This window comes from Perca fluviatilis, chromosome 5, assembly GCF_010015445.1.
Source record: "Perca fluviatilis chromosome 5, GENO_Pfluv_1.0, whole genome shotgun sequence".
NCBI classification, from domain to species: Eukaryota; Metazoa; Chordata; class Actinopteri; order Perciformes; family Percidae; genus Perca; species Perca fluviatilis.
In genome coordinates this window covers 33,615,583-33,638,433 of record NC_053116.1, presented here as the reverse complement: position 1 = coordinate 33,638,433, position 22,851 = coordinate 33,615,583, and the positions used below count along the sequence as shown (strand labels likewise).

The 22,851-nt window shown below is 41.6% G+C and overlaps 1 protein-coding gene across 3 annotated transcripts in view; it reads left to right on the top strand.

Moving 5' to 3' along the window:
* lamb2l (laminin, beta 2-like) overlaps positions 1 to 19,811 on the top strand; it is a 65,652-nt gene extending 45,841 nt beyond the window's left edge. For 2 of the 3 annotated variants that reach the window (XM_039801162.1, XM_039801163.1), the window contains 21 exons: positions 1,236 to 1,376; positions 1,840 to 2,001; positions 2,092 to 2,213; positions 5,612 to 5,732; positions 7,191 to 7,383; positions 7,535 to 7,678; positions 8,767 to 8,998; positions 9,081 to 9,244; positions 10,161 to 10,385; positions 10,723 to 10,937; positions 11,066 to 11,162; positions 12,010 to 12,382; positions 12,486 to 12,670; positions 13,665 to 13,912; positions 14,682 to 14,897; positions 15,011 to 15,155; positions 15,353 to 15,560; positions 15,851 to 15,992; positions 16,251 to 16,427; positions 16,595 to 16,751; positions 19,101 to 19,811. In XM_039801162.1, the coding sequence (XP_039657096.1) occupies positions 1,236 to 1,376; positions 1,840 to 2,001; positions 2,092 to 2,213; positions 5,612 to 5,732; positions 7,191 to 7,383; positions 7,535 to 7,678; positions 8,767 to 8,998; positions 9,081 to 9,244; positions 10,161 to 10,385; positions 10,723 to 10,937; positions 11,066 to 11,162; positions 12,010 to 12,382; positions 12,486 to 12,670; positions 13,665 to 13,912; positions 14,682 to 14,897; positions 15,011 to 15,155; positions 15,353 to 15,560; positions 15,851 to 15,992; positions 16,251 to 16,427; positions 16,595 to 16,751; positions 19,101 to 19,237 (3,804 nt within the window). In that variant the 3' untranslated portion in view covers positions 19,238 to 19,811. The remainder of the gene's footprint in view (positions 1 to 1,235; positions 1,377 to 1,839; positions 2,002 to 2,091; positions 2,214 to 5,611; positions 5,733 to 7,190; positions 7,384 to 7,534; positions 7,679 to 8,766; positions 8,999 to 9,080; positions 9,245 to 10,160; positions 10,386 to 10,722; positions 10,938 to 11,065; positions 11,163 to 12,009; positions 12,383 to 12,485; positions 12,671 to 13,664; positions 13,913 to 14,681; positions 14,898 to 15,010; positions 15,156 to 15,352; positions 15,561 to 15,850; positions 15,993 to 16,250; positions 16,428 to 16,594; positions 16,752 to 19,100) is intronic. The other variant, XM_039801161.1, reaches the window with a different exon arrangement.
* The last annotated feature ends 3,040 nt before the right edge of the window (positions 19,812 to 22,851 follow it).

Sequence of the window (22,851 nt, the reverse complement as noted above, 5' to 3'; positions counted from 1 at the left end):
GTTCGTCTCAGTGCCTCAGTGTTGTTGAAAAGGGATTACGTCCCATTATTTCCGCGTACTGTTCATGGCCTGTGTGAAAGTACGTGACAAAAAACAACTGTTCGAAAAAAAACATATTGACGCGCAAATTAATAGCACAAAAAAACGCTGCTGATGTGTTAAGGCCTTTAGAGATAATATGTCCTATTTTGCAATATTAACCTTTGATTATTTTAAATTATATTGTACAACATTTTACTATAACAGTTTGCATAGTCAGCTAGCGCAAAATCCTTCAAATGTTTTCTCCTGTTTATAACCTGTAAACTGATATTTATTCAAAACACAACACTGATATCTAATAATATTCTCTTTAAGCTCCCCTCATCCAACCTGTAACAGCAAAGAGACAGGCCTGTTCCTGCTGTCACACACTCATCTCATCAGTCTGCATCACTGTCGCTATCCTCTACCATCTCTACCTGCTTTCTCACATTCTTTACTGTCTCTGTCTGTCTCTTTCATCGTCTGCCCCCTCCACTTCCCAATTCAGCCCTTCGGGCAAGCTCAGGCAGTCCACACTTACAACATCGGGATTACAGGAATGTGTAAAAAAAAAAAAAAAAGGCAAGTACTGACTTCAGAATGTTATGAGAAAAGGTGCAAGACACTGAGCAAGAGGAGAAGTGTCTTTGACATATGAGGCTGCTGTCTTTAGGGGGTGCACTGCTGGCAAAAAAGAGGTACAGGCAATGCAGGATACAGTCAAAGTCCTGCATTTCTGTACAGAATTCCAACTCTGCAGCTGAAGTGACCCATAAAAACACCCGACAGTGGCAGATACCGAAATGTCACAACTAATTATTGCAGCGGGGCAAACACACTTACTAACACGTACAACACGCACACACACAAGCACGGAGGAACACACTGCCTCACATTCTTTGTTTCTCTCTGTCACGCTCTGGCAATTTCAGCACACCATGGCTCTTTGGGCTCTGTCTTGTCATTTTCACTTTTGGAACGAGAAAGGATGAGCCCCTCTATGTTGCAAGAAGTGCAGCCGTAAAATGTTCTACATTATCTACTGTATGATTGACACAAACCCTCATGAACTCTCCTCTCCTCTCCTCTCCTCTCCTCTCCTCTCCTCTCTCTCCTCTCCTCCTCTCCTCCTCCTCTCCTCTCCCTCTCCCTCTCCTCTCCTCTCCTCTCCTCTCCTCTCCTCTCCTCTCCTGCCTCCTGTCTCCTCTCAGGGCAAAGTTCGTCCTCAAGCAGAGACCGACTGTGTTCAGCACCTCAGCAACCAGCTGAGGAGGCACCGACGTCACCGTCGCATCACCAACTCGCAGCAACATCGGGCAGCGCTGAGACGTATCCGCCAGCTTCAACAAACAGTAGGATACTTGCTTTGATTGACTCACTAGTTTGATTTATGGTTTGACCGGATACAGAACAATTGAAGGGTATTAGCATGATGTTACTGTAATACAGTTTTTCTTGATTGCTAAGACACATTTCTTAAAACCCTCACCCATTTTCTCAAAACTGTAAACACAAAGCCAAATTCTTAAACTATATTAACTAAACACCTGACTCTGCTGGCAACATCAAACAGTGCCTTCAGATCAGCCAGTCGATAACTAAACACTACAGAGCATTCATTAGACATCACCTAAAAAATTCGAGAACACAGTGTCCAGGGCATGTCGTTACAGAAAAACACAGATTGTAGAAGTATATACTGTATAAAGTACTGTATAAAGGAGAGGTGTAGTTGAATAAGATAATTATTCTTTGGTAATCTGTCTCTCTCTCTCTCTCTCTCTCTCTCTCTCTCTCTCTCTCTCTCTCTCTCAGCCGGATGTGAGGCCCGTTCATAGAGAGCACACTCCCAGCCACATGGTGACGTGGACAGGACCTGGTTTCGCCCGTGTCAAAGATGGTGCCGGCCTGGTGTTCACTATCGACAACATCCCCTACGCCATGGAGTACGACATCATGATCCGCTACGAACCTGAGGTATGTGTGTGTACCGTGACCTACCAGATTGATGTAAGACTCTTATTGAAAGGTCTTTTGAACTAAGCCTGTGTGTGTGTGTGTGTGTAGTCCACAGAGGACTGGGAGGCTATAGTTAGTATAACATCTGTAATGCTGCCGTCCAGTCTCCGGTGTGGAAACCTCCTACCAACTGAACAGCTCTATACAGTGACCCTGCCGCACCGCAACAGGTACCAAAACTTGTAGACATTTACAGTTTTTTCCAATTGCTAACACACTAAAATGACATGCATAGCACAATTATTTAAACTGACACACAGAGAGCAAAACTTCTTCTCAAGTCTCCAAAAGTCTAAACACATTTTCTGCTTTACACACATTTTGCAATTCGAAATGGCCCTTTTTAAATGCACTGAACACGGTTCTCTGCATAAGACACAACAATCTGACATAAAGTCACATGTTTGCCATTTCTAAACACTACATGAGCTAATTGGCCAACATATGCGCCACCTGGCCAAACACCTTAATGCTTTATTGTTACCACTTCAATCATAAAGTAAGCATTATAAAAAGACCACGTGAGCACCTCTTTTTTTTCTATATATTTTTTCTGCAATTTTCTTTTTCAGTTTACTGTTTGTTGTGAGTATATTTATGTTCAGTCCTATGTAAATATATCTGCTGTGCATATGTTGCACTGACTTGTTTAGTTAAAAATTTAAAAATAAATGTTTCAATATCATGTATGTGTATCTGCAGATAGATAGATAGATAGATAGATAAATAGATAGATAGATAGATACTTTATTCAATGCAATGACATGATAAGGTCTGTGCATGTGAACAATCTGACGAATTTTCTACAATTTTAACTATTTTAGTATTATGGCAAAGCATTCTAAAGATGAGTGTGCTTATCATTATGCCCAACAGTGTGACTAAAATGTCACTAAAGGCTTTATTAAATTATCCCAGGTGTTGATAGGGTTTGTGTTGTTTTATTGCTCAGGAAGAATTGCATCATTACATTGTTGTCATTTAAACCTGCCCTGGCTTGTACAGTATTCTCTGTATGAGTCAAGCCTGCATTGTATTCTTATTTCACCGTACCCTGCGGTGTTTTTTAATATTGATTTACTGATAGGAAGGCAAACATGCTATAAAGCCTGTGTAAGAATCCCCTACAGTGATATGAAAGGAAGGCAGCAGCTTTGTTTACTGAAGTTTAGAGTGGGAAAAAAACTGATGAGCAGCAGAGAACGGTACAGTCTGGCCCAGAGGTTGTATATCCACCCTCATACATCTGGTGCAGGTTCATTGAATCTGTTATCACTTTATTTTACCCCCTATTTATAAAGAATCAAAGATAATTAAGATAATAGTATGCCATTAATATGAATGAGAGATTTCAAAGCAAAGCTTTTTTCATCGGCCTTTCTGAACACATTGACAAATCAAAATTACTTTTCCCTGTTCTCACGTTGCTCCGTTTTTCAAAAGCTTGTTAATAGACTAAAATATCTTCTTGAACAGGAAGATCATTAAATCATGAAACCATTACAGTGCCTTTTTTTTACCTCAGGTTGATCTTCTGATATGAAAAGCGTATTGCACTGTTGCAAAGTCAACACATCAGACAGATTACTGCAGATCAGACTGGATTAATTTGTTAAATATTCTTGATATTATTGAAATTAAGGAAGCAAGAGTAGGATAAAGGATAAAAAAAACAGGGCGAGCCTAACTGTAAGACTGTTCAATTTCAATCTGCTGAAAAGCCTTTCAGAGTCTGAACTCATCTGGAACTAAGAGGTCATGCCCTGCCCGGATCTGGCTGTCTCAGTGGACCGTAGCTTGCCTTCCGTTCTCTTCTGTGGTTGGTCCATCAGCCAAAACCAATTAGCAAAATGAGCCCAAAACACAGACACAGGGGTGGAAGCCCCACACAGGTAGAGGGTTGATCTAGTTGCCTCTGGTGAACTGTGGTTCCTTCAGGAATAGACAAACAAATCAGATATGGATGTAGGAAATTACCTACCACCAAAACATCATAGTCAACAAATACCAAGTTGAAATGTACTATTTCTGTTCAGTTGAAATTCAACTTTCTTTAAAGGTCCGGTGTGTAACGTTTTTAGTTGTTCATTATCAAAAATCTGTGTTGCCTGTTCACAAACTTGTCCTTTTTCAAGAATATTTACCACCACCATAAACTCCAAATATTCCTTTTTGCTTGAAATTTTACATTTGCATTCGCATGAACTGGGGTAGACGCTCCATATTCATGCACCATCTTGAAATACATTAGCCGGTACGGGACATACACGACATACTGCTCCGTCTTTCATGTTTCGCAGTCACGTTATAAACTCACAGGTGCTGCTAATGCTGCTAATGGCTATCGTAGCTTCCCGGCCCCTGCAAGTTTGAAGAAGGAAACATGGAGGACCACACGTATTCAAAATCAAATTTCAGGAACAGGAGTCTTCTTCTTCGCCCAGAAAAAGAAAAAGGAGATTGAAAACTACCGTAGCTGTAATACGTACTTTGAACTGCGTGGTGCCAGAGAGTTGATTGCGATATATGATCCCAACGCTAGATGGGAGAAATTCCTACACATTGGACCTTTAACTGAAATATAAAAAAAATGTATACCTTTGTATTGTGTTGTTTAGTTTACAATATTACAGTCATAAGTACAGTCATAAGTTCTTGGCAAAAATGCTCGAAGGCTTGGCATCAGTCCAAATAATGACATTCGAACGAATATTAGGCTGTTATGGGCATTATTTTTTTTAAATGTGTTTGCTTGTAAACATTTTCAATTCAGATCCCGAGGCTTTTTCACGCATTTCAAAATGTAACTACACGTCACGGCGACACCCGTTTCTCGGCCGTGGCTTGGTAGCGTTGCATTCCCCCCTAATTCTCAAAGAAGGCTGGCTTGCCCAGGGCCAGGCCACGGCCAGGCCAGCTCAGCGGCGTCTTTCTCCCGTTGCGTGCCGCTGTCTCTCCTACCTACCCTATCCTATCCCACACCCTGTCCCCCCTCCCCTTTCTACCTGCCTGCTCAGTGCTGCTGCACATGAGGAGAGAGTGCAGAGGGGAGTGATGGGCTGCTCCTCAGTCACAGAACAGAAGAGAGAGGTGACTGTTTTGGTGGCCACAGGAGAGAAATACCTCGTGTGCTCGCTGGACAATACTGGCGACTTTTTTCTACAGAAAGTCGCCAGATTTGTCGCTAGTCGCTTTTGTGAAAAAAGTTCCTGTCGAAAGCATACTGTTTGTGTTTAATCCAGGGTCTGACTTTTAATTTTAAAAAAAACTTAAGTTTGATACTAATATAGGTCTTACTGAAGGCATTTAATGGTCAAAATAAATGTTCGAATATATTTGAATATTAATATTAATAAACAAATGATCTTCGAATATAATTTTGGGGCAAAAGTCAAAGCCGTACTTGGCGGAGGAACATGTGGACTACCTTGCTTAGCCAGCTGCCACCACGTCCCGGCCCCACACAAGCGCACAAGATCTAGTACTTGTCACTTTATAAGCTTTGTGAAAATCTTCGCCTTTGACTTATGTACAGTATGTTGTGTTTTTGTATGTTATGTTTTTCCAGATACATCCAGATGCCCAGGCCATTCTGTTTCGAGCCCAGTAATCGTTACGTGGTGTCAATCAGGTTCCAGCGCCACAGGGTCACACACAGACATCTCACTGCTTTCATTCTTATTGACTCGGTGAGCCAAGACTATTAGCCCCCCCCACCCTCATTATCTACCTCTATGTCGGTTTGAATGGTGCAGCAGTGGTGGAATGTAATTCAGTACATTTACTCAAGTGCTGTACTTAAATACAAATGTGAGGTACTTTACTTGAGTCTTTTCTTTTCATGTCACTTTCTACTTCTGCTCCTATACATTTACAAAGGGGAAATATTGTATTTTTTTACATCACTACAATTATTTGACTTTAGTTACCAGTTACTTTACAAATTAAGATTTTTTTCATTCAAAACATACAAAGAGCTTCTGAAAAATGAGGTTTTGCTATCCATTAAACTACCCAACAGCATGTACAAGTGCAGCTGATATGAAAAGTTGATTAATCGATTAGTTAAAATTAATTGGCAACTATTTTGGTAATCGTTCAAGTAATTTTCATGTAAAAACATTTATGGTTCCAGCTTCAAATCTGAAGATTTGCTGTTTTTCCTTTTAATATTTGAAATTTTAGTTTAGAATTTTTTACTAGTGGTTTGACATTGTGACGGTGCCACTATGGGCTCTGAGAACATTTCTCGCTGTTTTCACCAAACAATCAATCGATCATTAGTTGCAGTCCTATATAAAATAGTTCAAAATCTGTGCCCGGGTTGGGCCAGTGGGTAGAGCAATCGCACATATATTTAAAGGTGTATGCCTTGAAGCAGAAGTCCAGGGTTTGAGTCCGACCTGTGACAATTTCCTGCATGTCTTCCCCCTCTCTCTCCCATTTCTCATTGTCCTGTCCATTAAAGGTGGAAAAGACCCAAAAAATAATATATATAAAAAATTAAAAATAAATAGTTCAAAATCAGCTCCACCTCAACCAACTACAACAGTACAATCCTGCTTTTACATTATGAGTAATAATAGTCAAATGATGTATACTAGTATAACACATGTTTTTCTGCATTGAGTGATTTTACTTTTAATACTTTAAGTACGTTTTACTGATGATACATACTTTTACCTAAGTAACATTTTTAATGCAGGACTTTTACTTGAGACTTTTTACTACAGAGAACTGGTTTGAGAAAAAGGTGACCGTCTGTGCATGTTGCTTAGGGCTTCATGTGCCATGAGGTTTCCCCCTAGTGGTGGGAAAAAACAAATGCAAATGTTACATTTAGCTGGGCTTGGGATCAGCTTTTAAGTAAAAAAAATAAAAGGCACCTTTAAAGACAAGTTTCTTTAAACATTAAACTGATTTTGGTAGTGCAGTATATATCTGTCCTTTTAGTCATGATGATGTCCTGTCAAAAAACGTTGACACATTGTGTCTTTGAGTTGTTTTTATCTCTGTGAGATCTATTTTCAAAAGTACTGTCTTCTCTGCAATAGGAAAGTTGGCTATGCTGCTTCCCTGGCTCATAATCCCAGCATATTTACGTACAGTATAATACTTTTTTTTAACCTTAGTGTTTTCCCCTATAGCTGGTCCTGATCCCCAAATACACTGAGCTTCCTGGTTTCCAAGGTAACGAGCCAGAGGCAGAGCAGCGGCGGGAAGAGATGATTCGCTACATGTGTCTGGATTCCTTCATGATCACGCCGATGCCCGCCCTGGCTGAGATGTGCTCCAAACTCATCTGTAGTATTTCATCCATCATTCACGATGGTGCTCTGTGTAAGTAGAAACAGAAACACACAAAACAAGCACAGATTTAGAGGTTGTGGGTTCGAAAAACAAACCCATTGACAGTTTGTATCTTTGGTTGCTTTTCAAATATTAATAATTGGCCGATATTTTCTGTCTTGCCTTTTTCTATTGTATCCAGCCTGTCAGTGTGACCCTCAGGGCTCCCTCAGTGGTGAGTGTCATAAGGTGGGAGGCGATTGTCATTGTAAACCCAACGTGATGGGTCGACGCTGTGACCGGTGTGCCCCAGGAACCTACGGCTTTGGAGCGAACGGCTGCACTGGTGAGTCTGTTCATGATAACACCCTTACCCAACCTCATCTGTTCCAACGGGGTCAATCCAAAGCTTAATGAAAATGATCCAAAAAAATAGTAGCCTGTGTGACTAGCACACTTGTTTTAAGCAACAGTAATGACTGGGTAATTATACTGTATCATCAGCAAACCTACAGACATAATCTGTACATTACATGTCATTTAGCTGACGCTTTTATCCAAAGCGAATTTACAATTGCTACATATGTCAGAGGTCGCACACCTCTGGAGCAACTAGGGGTTAAGTGTCTTGCTCAGGGTCACATTGGTTGATGTATCGCAGTGGGAATCAAACCCAGATCTCCCACACCAAAGGCACATGTCATATCCTCTGCGCCATCGCCACCACCTTGCTTGTCTGTTAACGAGGTTACTTCTTTGGTTTTTGTTGACATGACATAATGTGTTTCTCATTCACATTCTTATCCTGCAATAAACCGAGTAACCAGATCCTGTTTGACATGTTTTTATAAGCAAATGTTAATGTTATATGTAGAGCCTTTTATTTTCTGTGGTAGAGCACATAAGACATAGAATATATACATGTTTTCAGTCCCTGATACTGTGGCAAAATGTCCCTGTAGATGCAGAAAATCGCAAAATAATATTCCATTTCACCCAAAGATAAGTCAAAGTGCCCCATTGAATTTTAAGCCAAAAAATAAAATTGGTTTGGTCTACAATGAAAATACAACATTGGTATAGCATTAATATTGTAACATAGTCACAACATTGACAGCATTTTTCAGGTAAAATATCTGAGTTGCTATTTTCCGCTCTATTTCAAACTTAGATACCAATACAAAATGTGAAAGCAGAACTTTGAAAAAGTGATTTTCTCGAGGTCATCCAATCACATTTGTATCGGTCTCGACTTAGATGATTATTTACACAAATCATTGAGCTAATGTGATAATCATGGAGAAAAACCTTGAACACATGCCCCTTTCCAAGAAGAAAAGAGTCACTAAACTACTTTATTATACTATTTGTGTCTGATTCTGTCCGCCGATAGAAAAACCGTGAATAACTCTTTAAATACCTCCTCCCATCCAGCGTGTGACTGCCACTCAGAGGGTTCATTGAGCCACCAGTGTGACCCGGTTACAGGCCAGTGCCAGTGCAGGCAGGGAGCCACTGGGCGCCAGTGCTCAGACTGCCAACCAGGCCAGTGGGGCTTCCCCAGCTGCAGCCCCTGTCAGTGTAACGGCCACGCAGACATCTGTGACCCCCGCAGCGGGGAGTGTAGAGACTGCAGGGACTACACAGCCGGACACCTCTGCGAACGGTAAGGATCACTGTGTCAGACTTTACCTAACTCCATCCCTGGTTATCAGACTGATGGTAAATGTCTCCCTCATTCCTCCCAGTTGTGCGGATGGGTTCTTTGGAAACCCGGTGCTTGGTTCAGGGGAGCACTGTCGGCCCTGCCCCTGCCCTGGTAACCCCGGCTCAGATCACTTTAATGCGCACTCCTGTCACGCTGACCACACCTCTGACCAGATCATATGTAACTGCAGGCAAGGCTACACTGGTAAGCTATTTCACTGCAGTAACATACACATGTTCCTATATTTGTTGATCACTATTATCTTTTCTGTAGACTGAATCACCGTGGCGTCGCGCTAACACAAAAATCACTTTCAGGTAGACAAATGACAGGAGATATGTGATATCAGGAAACTTTGATCATTTCTGATATCATTTTCAACCGTTACTGTAACATTTAAGATATTAAGTTAAACACGGAGGTCCGACCTATCTGACGTTTCTGCTGTTCTTATTTTCTGTACTATGTTGCTTTGCTAGCATCTATGATGAACCAAAGCTAGCGTTAGGAACAGCAACATCTCGCCGCCGTTCAGCCTGACTGCTAATATGGGTGGTGTTATTTTCTATAGTCTGTAGTGCAACAGATAAATTAGGTCTCCAACCTAATCTCCAACCTGTAAACATGTGAATTTATCTCATTTTAGATGAATGAGATGAGCGTATATCCAGTTGTTCCTCATCCCCGTTTCCTTAGCGCTGTAAAATTTTATGGACGGGGGGCGCCTGGGTAGCTCACCTGGTAGAGCGCGAGCCCATATAAAGAGGTTTACCCCTCGACGCAGCGGCTGCGGGTTCGGCTCTGACCTGCGGCCCTTTGCTGCACGTCATTCCCCCCTCTCTCTCCCCTTTCATGTCTTCAGTTGTCCTATAAAAATAAAGGCCTAAAAATGGCCAAAAAAGAATCTTAAATCACTTTTTTTTTTCTTTTTTTTTTATCTAAAATTGTACATACGGGAGTTTTCTACCTGGATGTTCTTCACAAACGTGATTGGGTCTGTAGGTCAACTTTACTTGTCTGATTGATACAAAATCATGGAAATGTGGCTGATTCTACAATGAGCTATTTAATACCTGACCCTATACTTTAGTCATGCCATGTTGTCCCTTTTCTCCCCTAGGGCTCCGCTGTGACCAGTGTGCCCCTGGTTACCATGGCAACCCAGAGCAACCCGGCGGGCAGTGCCTCCCGTGCGAGTGCAACGGCAACATCGACACCAAGGACCCCGGCTCATGTGACCCCCGGACTGGCCGATGCCTCAAGTGTCTGTACCACACTGACGGTCCGTCTTGTGGACACTGTCAACACGGTTACTATGGCAATGCTTTGGCCCACGACTGCAGACGTAAGTGATGATCGCAGAGGTACATCTGAAGACTACTGTTTTTAGTTTTAGCTAACATTTTATTATCTTGCTTCCAACTTTGGTTTCTTGTAAGTTTTGAAGCGCATTGTATTATTAAATTCCTTGTAAGTTACCTTAGATACGAGCTACTCAAATTTAAGTGAGTGATATACCATCAACTTGTTTCTCAGCTTTGAAGTTTAAAGATAAAAATTATATTTCATTATTTGTACTGTATGTAAAAACAGTACATGTATGTCTTGTGGAACATATACTGTATACACAGAGCAGAACCTTACTGTCTTCTCTCTGTCTGTGCATATGTTCCTCTTCTCAGTTTGTACCTGTGTGACTGCTGGCACCGTCCAGTCTGCTTGCAGCGATGGACACTGTCACTGTGACCGGCAGACTGGAGCCTGCACTTGCAGGCAGAACGTGGCCGGCCATAACTGTGACCAGTGTGCTCCTAACCACTGGAACTACGGTCAGGACCGAGGCTGTGAGCACTGTGGCTGCGACCCACGACACGCACTTGGAACTCACTGCAACATGGTGAGGAGGCACGAGGGTCTCCAAAAGCCTGAGAATGGAGAATGCACAAGTGAACTCGAAAACAAAAACTAATTTTGTATTCCTACTCATTAGATATTTGTATCTGTCTCTCTCTCTGTCTTCTCCAGTTCACCGGCCAGTGCCAGTGTCGTCCAGGCTTTGGAGGTAAACAGTGCACTGAGTGTGAGCAGTTCCACTGGGGAGACCCACGGCTGCAGTGTCAAGGTAACTCACCTTGTGACAAATACCGGAATGGTAAACTGTACTTTATGGGGCACACTCATGAGTGACTTCTCTGTTTACAGTATAAATTATGCAGAAACATTTAGTGAAGCTGTGAAACAGTCTACCACTGCATCATGCCCAATCACGCCAAAATCCACTCCCCTGTTTCTTCATATTAAAAGGGGACATGTTTGCTTCCCTTTGTGAATTTATCCGCCGGCGTTCGCCTCACACAATCAGTCCAATGTGACTCAGCAGCAGCAGCTTCAGTCCTTGGCCTTGGCCTTTTCCATTAATAATGTAATAAAACCTAAGGATTTAAATAGGACTGTCAATCGATAAACATTTTCATGAGTGTCCTAGTTAACTCGCGATTAATCGCAAATTAATCAACATTTTTGTTATCTCTTCTAAATGTACTTTAAAAGGGATATTTTTCAAGTTTTTAATGCTCGGTGGTAACTCAGTTCACATCGCAGTACATGCAAATAGCTTTATTATTGTGGAGAGAACCATCTGGAAGGGCTTTGAAACTAAACTTGCCATTCAAAAGACACTTTTCTTAATCCATTTCTGCTCAAGGAACTTTGTTTCTGCTAGCCATCGACTCCCGTTCATAGATGTATGACAAGACTCGCTCCCGTACCGCATCTCGTCTCCAAGACTGTATCGGCTGCAGGCAGCCCCGTTTTTGATAAATCTGTTGCATTATAAAACCCTTTCTACCTGCTTCTTTAAGACATGACTAGATTCTATCTTTACAGCTTTTGGACCTGCAAAACATTTTTAATGTTTTCTTCTCTGTGTCCTCCCTCCCATCTTTCTTCACTCCCCTCCTCCCATTCAGAGTGTAACTGCCATCCGCTGGGCTCAGAGATGGCCCAGTGCGACCGATCAACGGGGGCGTGCGAGTGCAGGGAGGGAGCGGCGGGGAAGCGCTGTGACGAATGCGCTCGTGGCTTCACCGGCGACTTCCCCAAGTGTGTCCGGTGTCACCCGTGCTTCCAGCAGTGGGACGATGCGGTGTGCCAGATCAAAAGGGACCTGGAACACATCCAGTACGCCGCGCAGAAGATCCTGGAGGGCGGGGTCACGCCGGGAGTCGGGGACACACGCATCAAAGAGCTGGAGAGGAAGCTGAAAGAAGTGCAGGATCTGATCAGTACGGAGGACAGCGACAGGATCCACCAGCTGATTGGACAGAGCATCGATGACCTCAGGTGATGATTGTATGAATGTTCATCAAGGTTGGTTAGGATGATTTGTCAGCTGCCACCAACTGCCTGGATATTATATCAAATATCCTGCTTCTATGTGTTCCAGGGCTGAGATCGCACTGACCGACGGGCGTCTGATGGGCGTCACGCGAGAGCTAAATACAACAGCACAAGAAGAAGAGGCACTGAAACGCACATTGAGTGTCCTAGAGAGAGAGCTGAGGGACGTCAACGCCACTGTGGCTCAGAAACAGCGCCTGCTAGATGACTACCTCACCTCCGGATTTGCAGGTAGCAAACTCAGTCAAGTCAGTGAGGCTTTAAAAACATATTGTGTGACGGTAAAGTAGGGCTGGGTATTTTGCCTACAACCTCACGATACGATATGTATCAAGATACATGTTGATTTCGAATAATGACCATGTCCTACACAGAATTTACTATAACAGCTGTTCTTTTATTATTCTGTACAACAGGGATTGCACAACTTAAAACGCTTAAAATAGGGCTGGGCGATATGGAGAAAATCAAATATCACAATATTGTTGGCCAAATACGTCGATGTCGATGTTGTAGGGTTGACTTTTGGTGCTTTCACAAAATATTTACACAATGAGATTTTTGATAAATAATCATCAATAATGTGGATATAATGACTAAGTGGGCTAAGGCAAATAACTGAAAAGCTAGAACAGTATGGTAAGTTCAGAAAATTGCATCACTTTACTGTAATGTAGCCTTTATACAAGAAAAAGATAACGATATTGCGCCCTAACTTAAAATTGAGGCCCATAGAGATCTTATAAGTCAAATAAAATACTTAGTTTTCAATTCCTGAGTGATTAAATCCAAATAAAATATTTTTTAAACTTAAGATGCTTTAAGGATTTTTGTTTTGTGTAATATGGATTGGCCTTGGCTGCCACCTATTGGCTTTATTGTGCGCTGCACCATAGGTGATGTGTCTTTTTCAAAACTGCCATCCCAGCATTTGCTGCTGTATTGATACAGTAGCATCCACATTGATGGGTATATCAGCAGAGGAGTATATATTGCCGTTACGATATTTTGAGCACAGCTCTACAATACAGTCTGTGTAAACACAACATAAGCAAACATCTACAATATATGTGATACAAAACCTCCAACAAAAAGAAGAAAAGTTTATAAAGATGCATTCATATTTAGAGAAACTCAACCAAGCAACTGCAAAATATTGTGAAAGAAATTCTAATATTAGGTATGATACACGCATACATAAATACCCTCGCCTGTCTCCTTGCAGATCAGTTTGAGAAAGTGAAGAAGTATTATCAGGAATCGGTGAAGGCTGAGGAGAAATGCAACGCTTCAGTGTCCGGTCCTCTCAGTCCCGTGGAACAGTCCAAAGAAACCCGCGCTGTCACTGAAGACCTGCTGGACGCCAGCAAAGACAAGTTCCTCCGCACTCTGGCTGCTCAGAACAAATCCTTAACAGAGCTGCAGCAGAAAGCCCACGACCTGGACAAGAAAGTCCATCACCTCAGTCACAAGGTTGGCAGTGGCATTCTTCATTTCGCTTATCCTGGATGATGAAAAAAAAAAAAACAGATTGAAATTTAGATTTTCCATTTTCTTTCCTCTGTTTTCATCTTGAGGTGGATAACTAAAAACAAAAACCCTTTTTTTTTTTTTTTTTTTTTTTCTCCCTTTTGCGAAAAAGAAAAAAAATTCTAGAAAACAAAAAAGCCTTTTTTTTTTTTTTTTTTTTGTTTTTTTTTGAAAAAAAAAAAATTTTATACACATATTTAATGGTTTATATCTTCTGACTTTGTAAACATGTTGGTTACTTTCAGCAGCTGACACATAATCTTGATTGGATAATTAATATACTTCTATTCTAATATTGATTATATTCTCTAACAGTGGTTCCCAACCTGGGGTCCGGGCACCCCTTAGGGGGGCGGCAAAGATCACAGGGGGTGCGCACGTCTTTATCTGGTTTAAGGTTGAGGTAAAAAAAAAATATTTGCACATGATGATATGATAATACACTAGAATATATAATGTATACAAAAGTCTGTATAAAAACTATATATTTTTGTTCTTGCTTAAAATTGTAGGCAGGGGGCTCAGCTTTTCTTAGACATAAGTTGGGGGGGCGCCAAGGAAAAAAGGTTGGGAACCCCTGTTCTATAATATATTCTATAATTAATATTGGAAAACAATGCTGTTTCCACTTTGGATTGGAATCTTTGATTTGCCTTCAATTATTCCATTGAGTCATTTCATGTCAACCATAATGCATTGTTGCTCCCTCCAGGTATGTGGTGGTCATAGCAATGCCAGTGTCAATGGCAGTTGCCCAGACAGCCAATGCGGCGGTGCCGGTTGCCGCGACGACCAGGGCAATCGTGTATGTGGAGGACATGGATGCAATGGGACAGTGAGCACGTCTGTAACAGCACTGAATCATGCCAGGAACGCCACTGACGGTCTGAACGCTGCCAAGGAGGAGCTGCAGAGCGTGGCGAGAAAGGTATTTTTTTTATTGAATATAGTGTATGGTGTATATCCTCTTATCTTCTCTTATGTTATCTTGGAGACAAAGTATAAAGTGTCTCTGTTGACATCTTGGTTTCCTGTGTCCAGCTCCAGGATATAGCCTCTCTGACACAGGATGTGAAGAACCAGGCGATGAACACGCTGAAGAAAGCCCAGAAGAAGAAGGACCACTTTGAAAACAACAACAAGAAGCTCAAAGATTTCATTAAGAAGATCCGAGACTTCCTCACTGGTATATTGATGCTGTAACTGGTGACCTTTGCTTTGAATTGCAGTGAATTCTTATTGACTATACTTGTCTGCTTAGAATTGTAACTTTAGTTCAACTGCAGCAGCACTTCTGCTGTGGCAAAAATCTATTTTCTGGTATTCAATATGTTGTTTTGTTCCTGCGTTTTTTTTCTCTCCTTCCTCCCTTGTGCTGCCCAGAGGAGGGAGCAGATCCAGAGAGCATAGAGAAGGTGGCTCTGCAGGTGTTGTCGATCACCCTGCCGTTCAACAAGACCACCCTGGACAAAATGGTCATGCAGATAAAGGACAGCCTTTCCAACCTCACCAACATCGAGGGGATCGTCAACCAAACCTCGCAGCACATCGGCAAAGCCAAGGAGCTGCTTGACAAAGCTAAAGATGCCAAGTAAGTAAAACTACTGTTTTTTTCTGTTTTGTTTTTTTACTGTATATATATCAAAACCACATTTCCCACAAAACCATCCTGTTTGCTGTCAGAAAGAGCAGGGTTTTGCTTCTGCCCAAACAAATATTATGTCAAATAAAAGGGAGCCACAAAAACCACTGCTTGCCAGGAATTTAACCACCGGTCTTCCGGTTGGTAGACGACTGCTCTACCACCTGAGCCACAGCCGCCCCACTGTAACTGTAACAGTACTCTCTCATATCTGTCTAATTTCTGGTGTCATTGTGCAGGAGCCGAGCAGAGGCAGTGAAGGATACAGCCAATAATACCAAGCAGGCATTGGATGTGTCTGAGAAGGCCATAGAGAAAGCCAGAGCAGCCCTGAAGGAGGCCAACAACAACCTGAACAGCACCAGGAATGCTACGGTTGAGGTACAGCACACCTAACTTCTGTTTTCCACCTGTGCTGTGTTCCAGAGGCGCTGCGACCCGTGCGGGCAATCGCGACCATTCAATTCAGTGCTTGATATTCCAACACTAACAATACGCGCCAGGTCTATTTTCACGCGAGCCGCGGGGCTTTCAAACAGCCGGGCAGGAAGTGGAACAGCATCAGAATACTACATTCTCCCACATCTCTCCATTTGGCCCCCTTAATTCCTAACTATTGTATGTGTCATTCTTTTCTAGGTGGATGAGAGGCTAACGCAGCTGGAGATTAAGCAGATGGATGTCATGATGCGTTTAAACAACCTTTCCATGGAGGTGGAAGCTCTGAGGAACAAGACGGAGCAGAACAGACAGATGGCAAAGGACGCCGTAGCACTGGCTAACAACGCCACACAAGTAGCATCCTCACTTGAGCAGGTGAGTAGGTGAGGGCAGGGAAGTTGTGTTGTGCTTTTATTTTGAAAACACGTCATGTTTGTCCCACAAAATGTATGAAAGGAAGCAAATGTTGTGGACGGTACCAGGATTTCTTGACAGCAAATAAAGGAAAATCCCATCTAACACTATTGTGTGGCCCCTCCCAGAGTCTCAACGACACGGAGAAGCTGTACCAGGAGCTGCAGATGAAACAAGGCGGGGAGTCTGGAGGTCTGGACGGCATCAACCAGAAGGCTGAGGACATGAAGAAGGAGGCAGAAGACCTCTTAAGCAAAGCCACCAAGGGGATAGAACAACTCAAGAGTGAGTACAGTACACGAAGCTGCTCTCGGCGTTGATAGTCTTTTCATTAGGCGGACTACGTACAGTACACTTCAGCCATTGTTTACAATTTAACCTGTGTAACAAAACAGTTTACCTCCTCCTCCTTTTGTAAATCATGTGAGAATATAGTGATATCTGTCAGGTTCTTTGATGAACCTGAAAGAAACTCACACTGATCTGCACCTCGCTCTGTATGTGCGCATTCTCAGGTGGATACAATGTATAGATATATTGTAGGGCAGGGACCATATGCTTTTGTCCCCATTCGATTCTTTCACGCTACATGGGTGCTGATTTGATTTCAATTGCGATTTTCATTCATTGGGATTCTAGAAGTATTGTCATTCAATAGCATTGAGTATTGCGATTTTCTTCTCCTTCTTTAACAAAAACACAAGTTGAGTACGACATTTCCAAAAAACGAATTTTCTAAATATATCGCGTGGCCGGGTTGGCTCAGTGGGTAGAGCAGGTGCACATATAATTAGAGGTTTATGCCTCGACGCAGAGGTCCAGGGTTTGAATCCGACCTGTAACGATTTCCTGCATGTCTTCCCCCTCTCTCTCTCTCCCCTTTCTCACCTAGCTGTCCTGTCGAATGAAGGTGGAAAAGTCCAAAAAATTATCTTAAAAAAAAAAGAATGCACATCACATAGGAACAGAAAATATTTAGGTGAATCATTGGTAAAAAAATAAATATTGATTCTAGGGAAAAGAATGGATTTAAAAATTGTTGCAAGAAACATCAAGATACATACAGTACGTAAATCTATTTTTTCCACCCACCCCTAATATCGTCACCTTCCTAAAATAATGGCAAGTCGGAGGTATGGAACCATTTTAAATAAGTCGTGGGCAGTGACAACATATGTGTCGGCTTTGTCAAGTGCATTAAGTGCGGCGCGCTGCTCGTCTATGACAGCAAATAAAACGGGGACTTGGACGATGAACAGACACATGAAGCAGCCTTCAACGTCCTCTTTTGTTACTTCTCCAAGCATAGGCTCCCCTGAGGGCGAGGCAAGCCCTCATGGAGAAATGCGTTGTTTTTTTTTTTTTTGTACTTTTCTTCATACGGATCCATTTGCAATCCATTCCATTCTGAATAAACAAACAGCGCAGTTTACATGCTTCGTCCTTGTTGCATTATTCATTAAGATCATTTTAAACAGATTTCTGCAGTTCAAACAACTCAGAATTGTAGTTGAGAACGTCAGTTATAACGGCCCACGTATTAAAAAAGTTGTGAGCTCTGGCTCATAATTCCAGTTAATGTGTCGGTCCGGGCCGGACTTGGACAGAACGTGCACAGGCACGGGTTGGGTCGGGCTTGATTTTTTTGGGCCTGATCTAAGCTCTAACCTCTGGTAAAATTGCCTACATCCTCAGTTGAACAGGTCATGTGATTCTACACCTTTAGTATAATGTAAAAAAATAAAACGGCCTAAGTCCCACTCTTGACATAGGCCGTTTTATTTTGCCTAAGTCAAAAGACAATGTGACTTAGGCAATTTTTTACAAGCTTTTCAAAATGGCAGCTGCTTCAAGAAGAACAAAAATCTACCACTCTATCACTGAAGTTATTTCCAGGATTCAGGGCTCGTCCCCAATTGGTAAGTGATGAGGTAATCGCACTGATTGTTGACTAGAGGTGTGAATCTTCACTGATCTCCCGATTCGATTACGATTATCACGTCAGCGATTCAATTCGATTCGATATCTCGATGCATCACGATGCGTCAAATACATTTTTCCATTAAAGCCATGTAGGATATGTAATTCATAGCTTTTCAAGCTTCAAAAACCAAACATTCTGCAGTGCTCTAATACTAAATAATAAAACTACAGCACTGAGCACATGGCACTTCCTGAATGTCCAAAACATAACAGAATATGTAAACAGAAATGTTGTTAGGCCTACATTAAATTGTAAACAGAAATAATCGATTATGAGCCTGCCAATTATCGATGCAGCATCGTCCATGTCCACAATTTTTCCACAACATTTTTCCTCTTATGTTGCATAAATTGTCATTAGTATGCCAATAGTCATCTATTGTCATAACATTTTTGAGTGAAATTATTAATAAATACATATTCAGTATTTGGTTCAGTTTTTTGTGTTTTCTGAAAAACCTGAAAAATATATTCTATAGTATACCTATCTTATGCTTTATGATGCTTTTGGTACTTAATGATTCCTGTGGATACTTTATTGAAGCACTGATCTGTGGAGAGTCCCCCGTTGTTCCCCATTCTGACCTCTGTCTTACTGTCTTACTGTCTTACTCTCTTACTCTCTTACTCGCTTACTGTCTGCGCTCGCAGAACTGGAGAAAAAGTTCAAGAGCAACGAGCAGCGGATGCAGAAGCAGCGCATGGAGCTGGACGAGCTGAAGCAAAACGCCACCTTGGTGCGGGATGACATCCGGGAACAAGTGCAGAAGTACAGCAACTGTGTGTGAGGATGTTAACAGTTCCACCGTTTACCGTTTGCTGCTGTAGTCCAGAACAGAGTTATGACTGATGCTGTGACACAAAAAACTAACTTTGGTACCTCCATTCTTTCACTGGCATGTCAAGTTTTACACATTACCTGTCAAGTGTTATATCACAGAAATGCCTTCCTCTGTCCATGTACTGTACCACCAACATTGTCCTATATGGTGTTTATGTCTTTAAGCTATTCAAATTCATTGTATAGACCATGATAATTGATTTCATGAATAATAAACAGAAGAAATATATCAGTATATGTTATCAGAAATGTGTTGTCTTGACCAAAAGTGCTTTTAAGAATTTGTGTCTTTGCTGTAATTTGACCACATTAATATGGTATTTACAAGATGACATTCCTATTAAGAAATATGTGGAAAAGTTTGACTTTTGAAATGAAATTATGCTTATTTTTTATTACAAAAGAAACTCTTGATTCAATAAATATACATGCATACACAAGTATTCTTATAAGCAGAATTCATACTGAGGTGTGATGACGGAGACGAATAAATGTGATACAGTTTATGTAAATTCATTCCATTATGTGTCCTGTCTGTGTGATGACATGTGTGCAATATTTACAACTTTTTTTAACACATTTAACACAAATGTGTTTTTTTAATGAATTATCACAAGGGGGCGCCATATACTTAGCAAGGCAGTATATTCTCCCTGTCTCTGCTCGCTACCTGTTTCAGACTCCCGCCTATAAACCTTTACTGTAACAGCAGACGTTTTGACATGGATATTTAATTAATTAATAACGCTAATGATAACTGTAGTTATCAGAGTACGCTCACTCACTACTGTATTAATTAAAAAAAATTAATGAATCTCTCACATTTAATCAGCCTCTCTTTCGTAATCACATTCACACAGTTCCACATTCATACCTGCAAGCTGCCCAGTACAGCCACAGCTCCACTGGAGCAGTTGGAGGTTAAGGGCCTTGCTCAAGGGCACCTCAGTGGTGGTAATGAGAGAGAGACAAGCACTGCTTTTTCACTTTCCCATCCTTTCATTTTATCCTGTCGATCTGGGGATTGAACCGACAACCTCCCAGGCACACGCTTGCATCTCTAACCATTAGGCCACCACTGCCACTGCCTGTATCTTATAATATATTCTATTGAGGGTCCTATAAGCTTTATAGGATAGCTTAATTAAAGAGAGATGGAGCAGGGACCCCCTACTACATATATTGTATAAAATGAAGTTGCATAGCTCACCCAGTGGGAGCGTTGGCCCCATGTTGGCTGAGTCCTGCAGCGGCCAGGTTTCGAGTCCGACCTGCTGCCCTTTGCTGCGTGTCATCCCCCATATCTCTCCCCCTTTCATGTCTATCCACTGTCACTACTTAATAAAGGGAAAAGCCCCCCCCCCTATGTTTTAAAATGAATCAAGTTTCATTTTAAAACATAGATGTGGCACAGTGAATCCTTAGGATAGACTGTATCTGTGGATGGCTATTTAAAAAACTTTCAAAAATGACTGACTCTGAGGACACCCTAGGGAGTCCCCGGACCCACAGTTGAAGATCTCTGTTCTTTTGGGTTCTGGCACTGGATCGGGAGCTCTAACAAAGAGAGGCTGTCCTCTAGCTGCACAGGGAATGTGTAATATGACAGAGATTTACAGCAGCCTTTGTTCTGGAGAACACACCACCTGTACACAGCAGACATGCTGAACCCAAAGAAAGAACTGATAGGCCTATGAGTAAATACACTTGTAAAATGTGATAGATTGTATTGTATATGCATATAGGCGTAATATATCGGGGTGGGTACAACCCCATCAGAGGGTCCCAGGTTTTGTAGAATCTGTTGATGGAACCGTTGAGGGTAGCCTACATCTGATTTGTTTCCAGTTTAACATAATGTCCCTAATCCAGTGGTGGTGTGATGGAGGAGTAGCAGCGAAGCATTTAAATAAAATCAAGCGTCTAGCTAATAAGGAGGAAAAAAAGGCAATGCCCCTCTGTAGATGAACAGGGGGAACAGATCCCGTTGTATCAGAATACCACCCAAAAACAGCAACCAAGTGAGAAGGTGAGATGTTAAGTTTCGGACAAGACCAGAACATATGATAGGAAGTATAGCTGGAGTCTGTTTACATCTATCGCATAATGGGTCTATGTTCGGAAATATTCTTGCTAATTTTGGCTTTTGAGAAGTGCAACCTGTGTAACACTTTAAACTGTACGTTTTACGACATATTTGCCGCTTTTATCTACGTTTTTGTCGCCTTTGTCGAAAGATTTTGACAATTTTTTAGCCGTATTTGTCGCCCAATGTTGAACCCAAAAGTATGCCCTTTTGTAGTATATGTTTAGTCAAAAGCCTGCAGAAGATTCATCCTCTTGATCAGATCAAAGCTACATGCAGGTCTTTTTTTTTTCCCTGTTTTTCATTGCATGGCCGGACGTCCTAATGGAGATCGTCCCGAGCACCTGTTGGATGAGGCTGATGTTTTGAGACATCAGCCACGGGGATCTGTGATATCTGTGCGCGTCCACGGCTCGCTCATTGGTTGCAATCAAAAGGGAATCTAATCCGTCCAGCAGGGAGCGCGCATTCCTTGCTCTGAGACACACACCCGGGGCTGTTCGGAAAACATGCGCTGGCTTTGTTGAGGGAAACATGGCTCGAGGAATCGGCTGCTCCAATGAAAAATCTAAAACTTCGTTTCTGGCCACTTTTAGTAAACAAGATCTATTTGCACACTGTCACTCTTTATCATGCGACATAGACTTTGTACGTCTTTGTGCTGTCTCACTGTAAAATATTACACCAGTAAATGCCACCAGTAATAAGCTTATAGTGTTATAGACATGCCTGTAAGCTATCAGTTTATTTTAAATAATAATTCAACAAAGCCAAATAAAAAGTTTTGGATATTAACTAGGGCTGCACAATATATCGTTTTTTTTTAATCGTCATCGCAATATCAACTGGCGCAATATACATACATATCGCGAAAGGTTGTGATAGACACTGCGGGATTTTTTTGTGTTAGTTTAAAGAAAGTGTCAGTAGAAAACTGCACTTTCATTGTCAATTCAATGTTCAACTTGTTCAATAAAAGAATGTTAGAAATTGTTATTTGTTTTAAATTCAGCAAGCAAATTGTTGCATTTTAAAAGAATACTGAAAGCAACAGTTAATTAATTATATTAATATCTGTTAATTTATTGCAAGTAATATCGCTATCGCAATATTCAACAACGTTATCGCGTATCGCATATTTTCCTCATATCGTGCAGCCCTAACATTAACCACGTCACTGGGAGTGGTGCAACTTCCACATTGAAGTGTATGGGAAGCAGTCAGTGTTTTGTGTTTCAACAGAAATCAGCGTTGGTTTGTAGAAATCCACTAAAAAAGGATCAATTACCCAAAGAGCTGTTATAAGCAGTTCCACCGAAACACAGGAGAACAAGTCCGATCTGTAGTTCTACAAAGATTGCACTGCATAGTAGGCCTATATGACTTTTTGTTATTTGACCTTTAGTTCTTGTGGATTTTGGTCTTGTTATTGAACTTTCTGACAACAACATGCTGTTTAACAACTTGATTTGAAC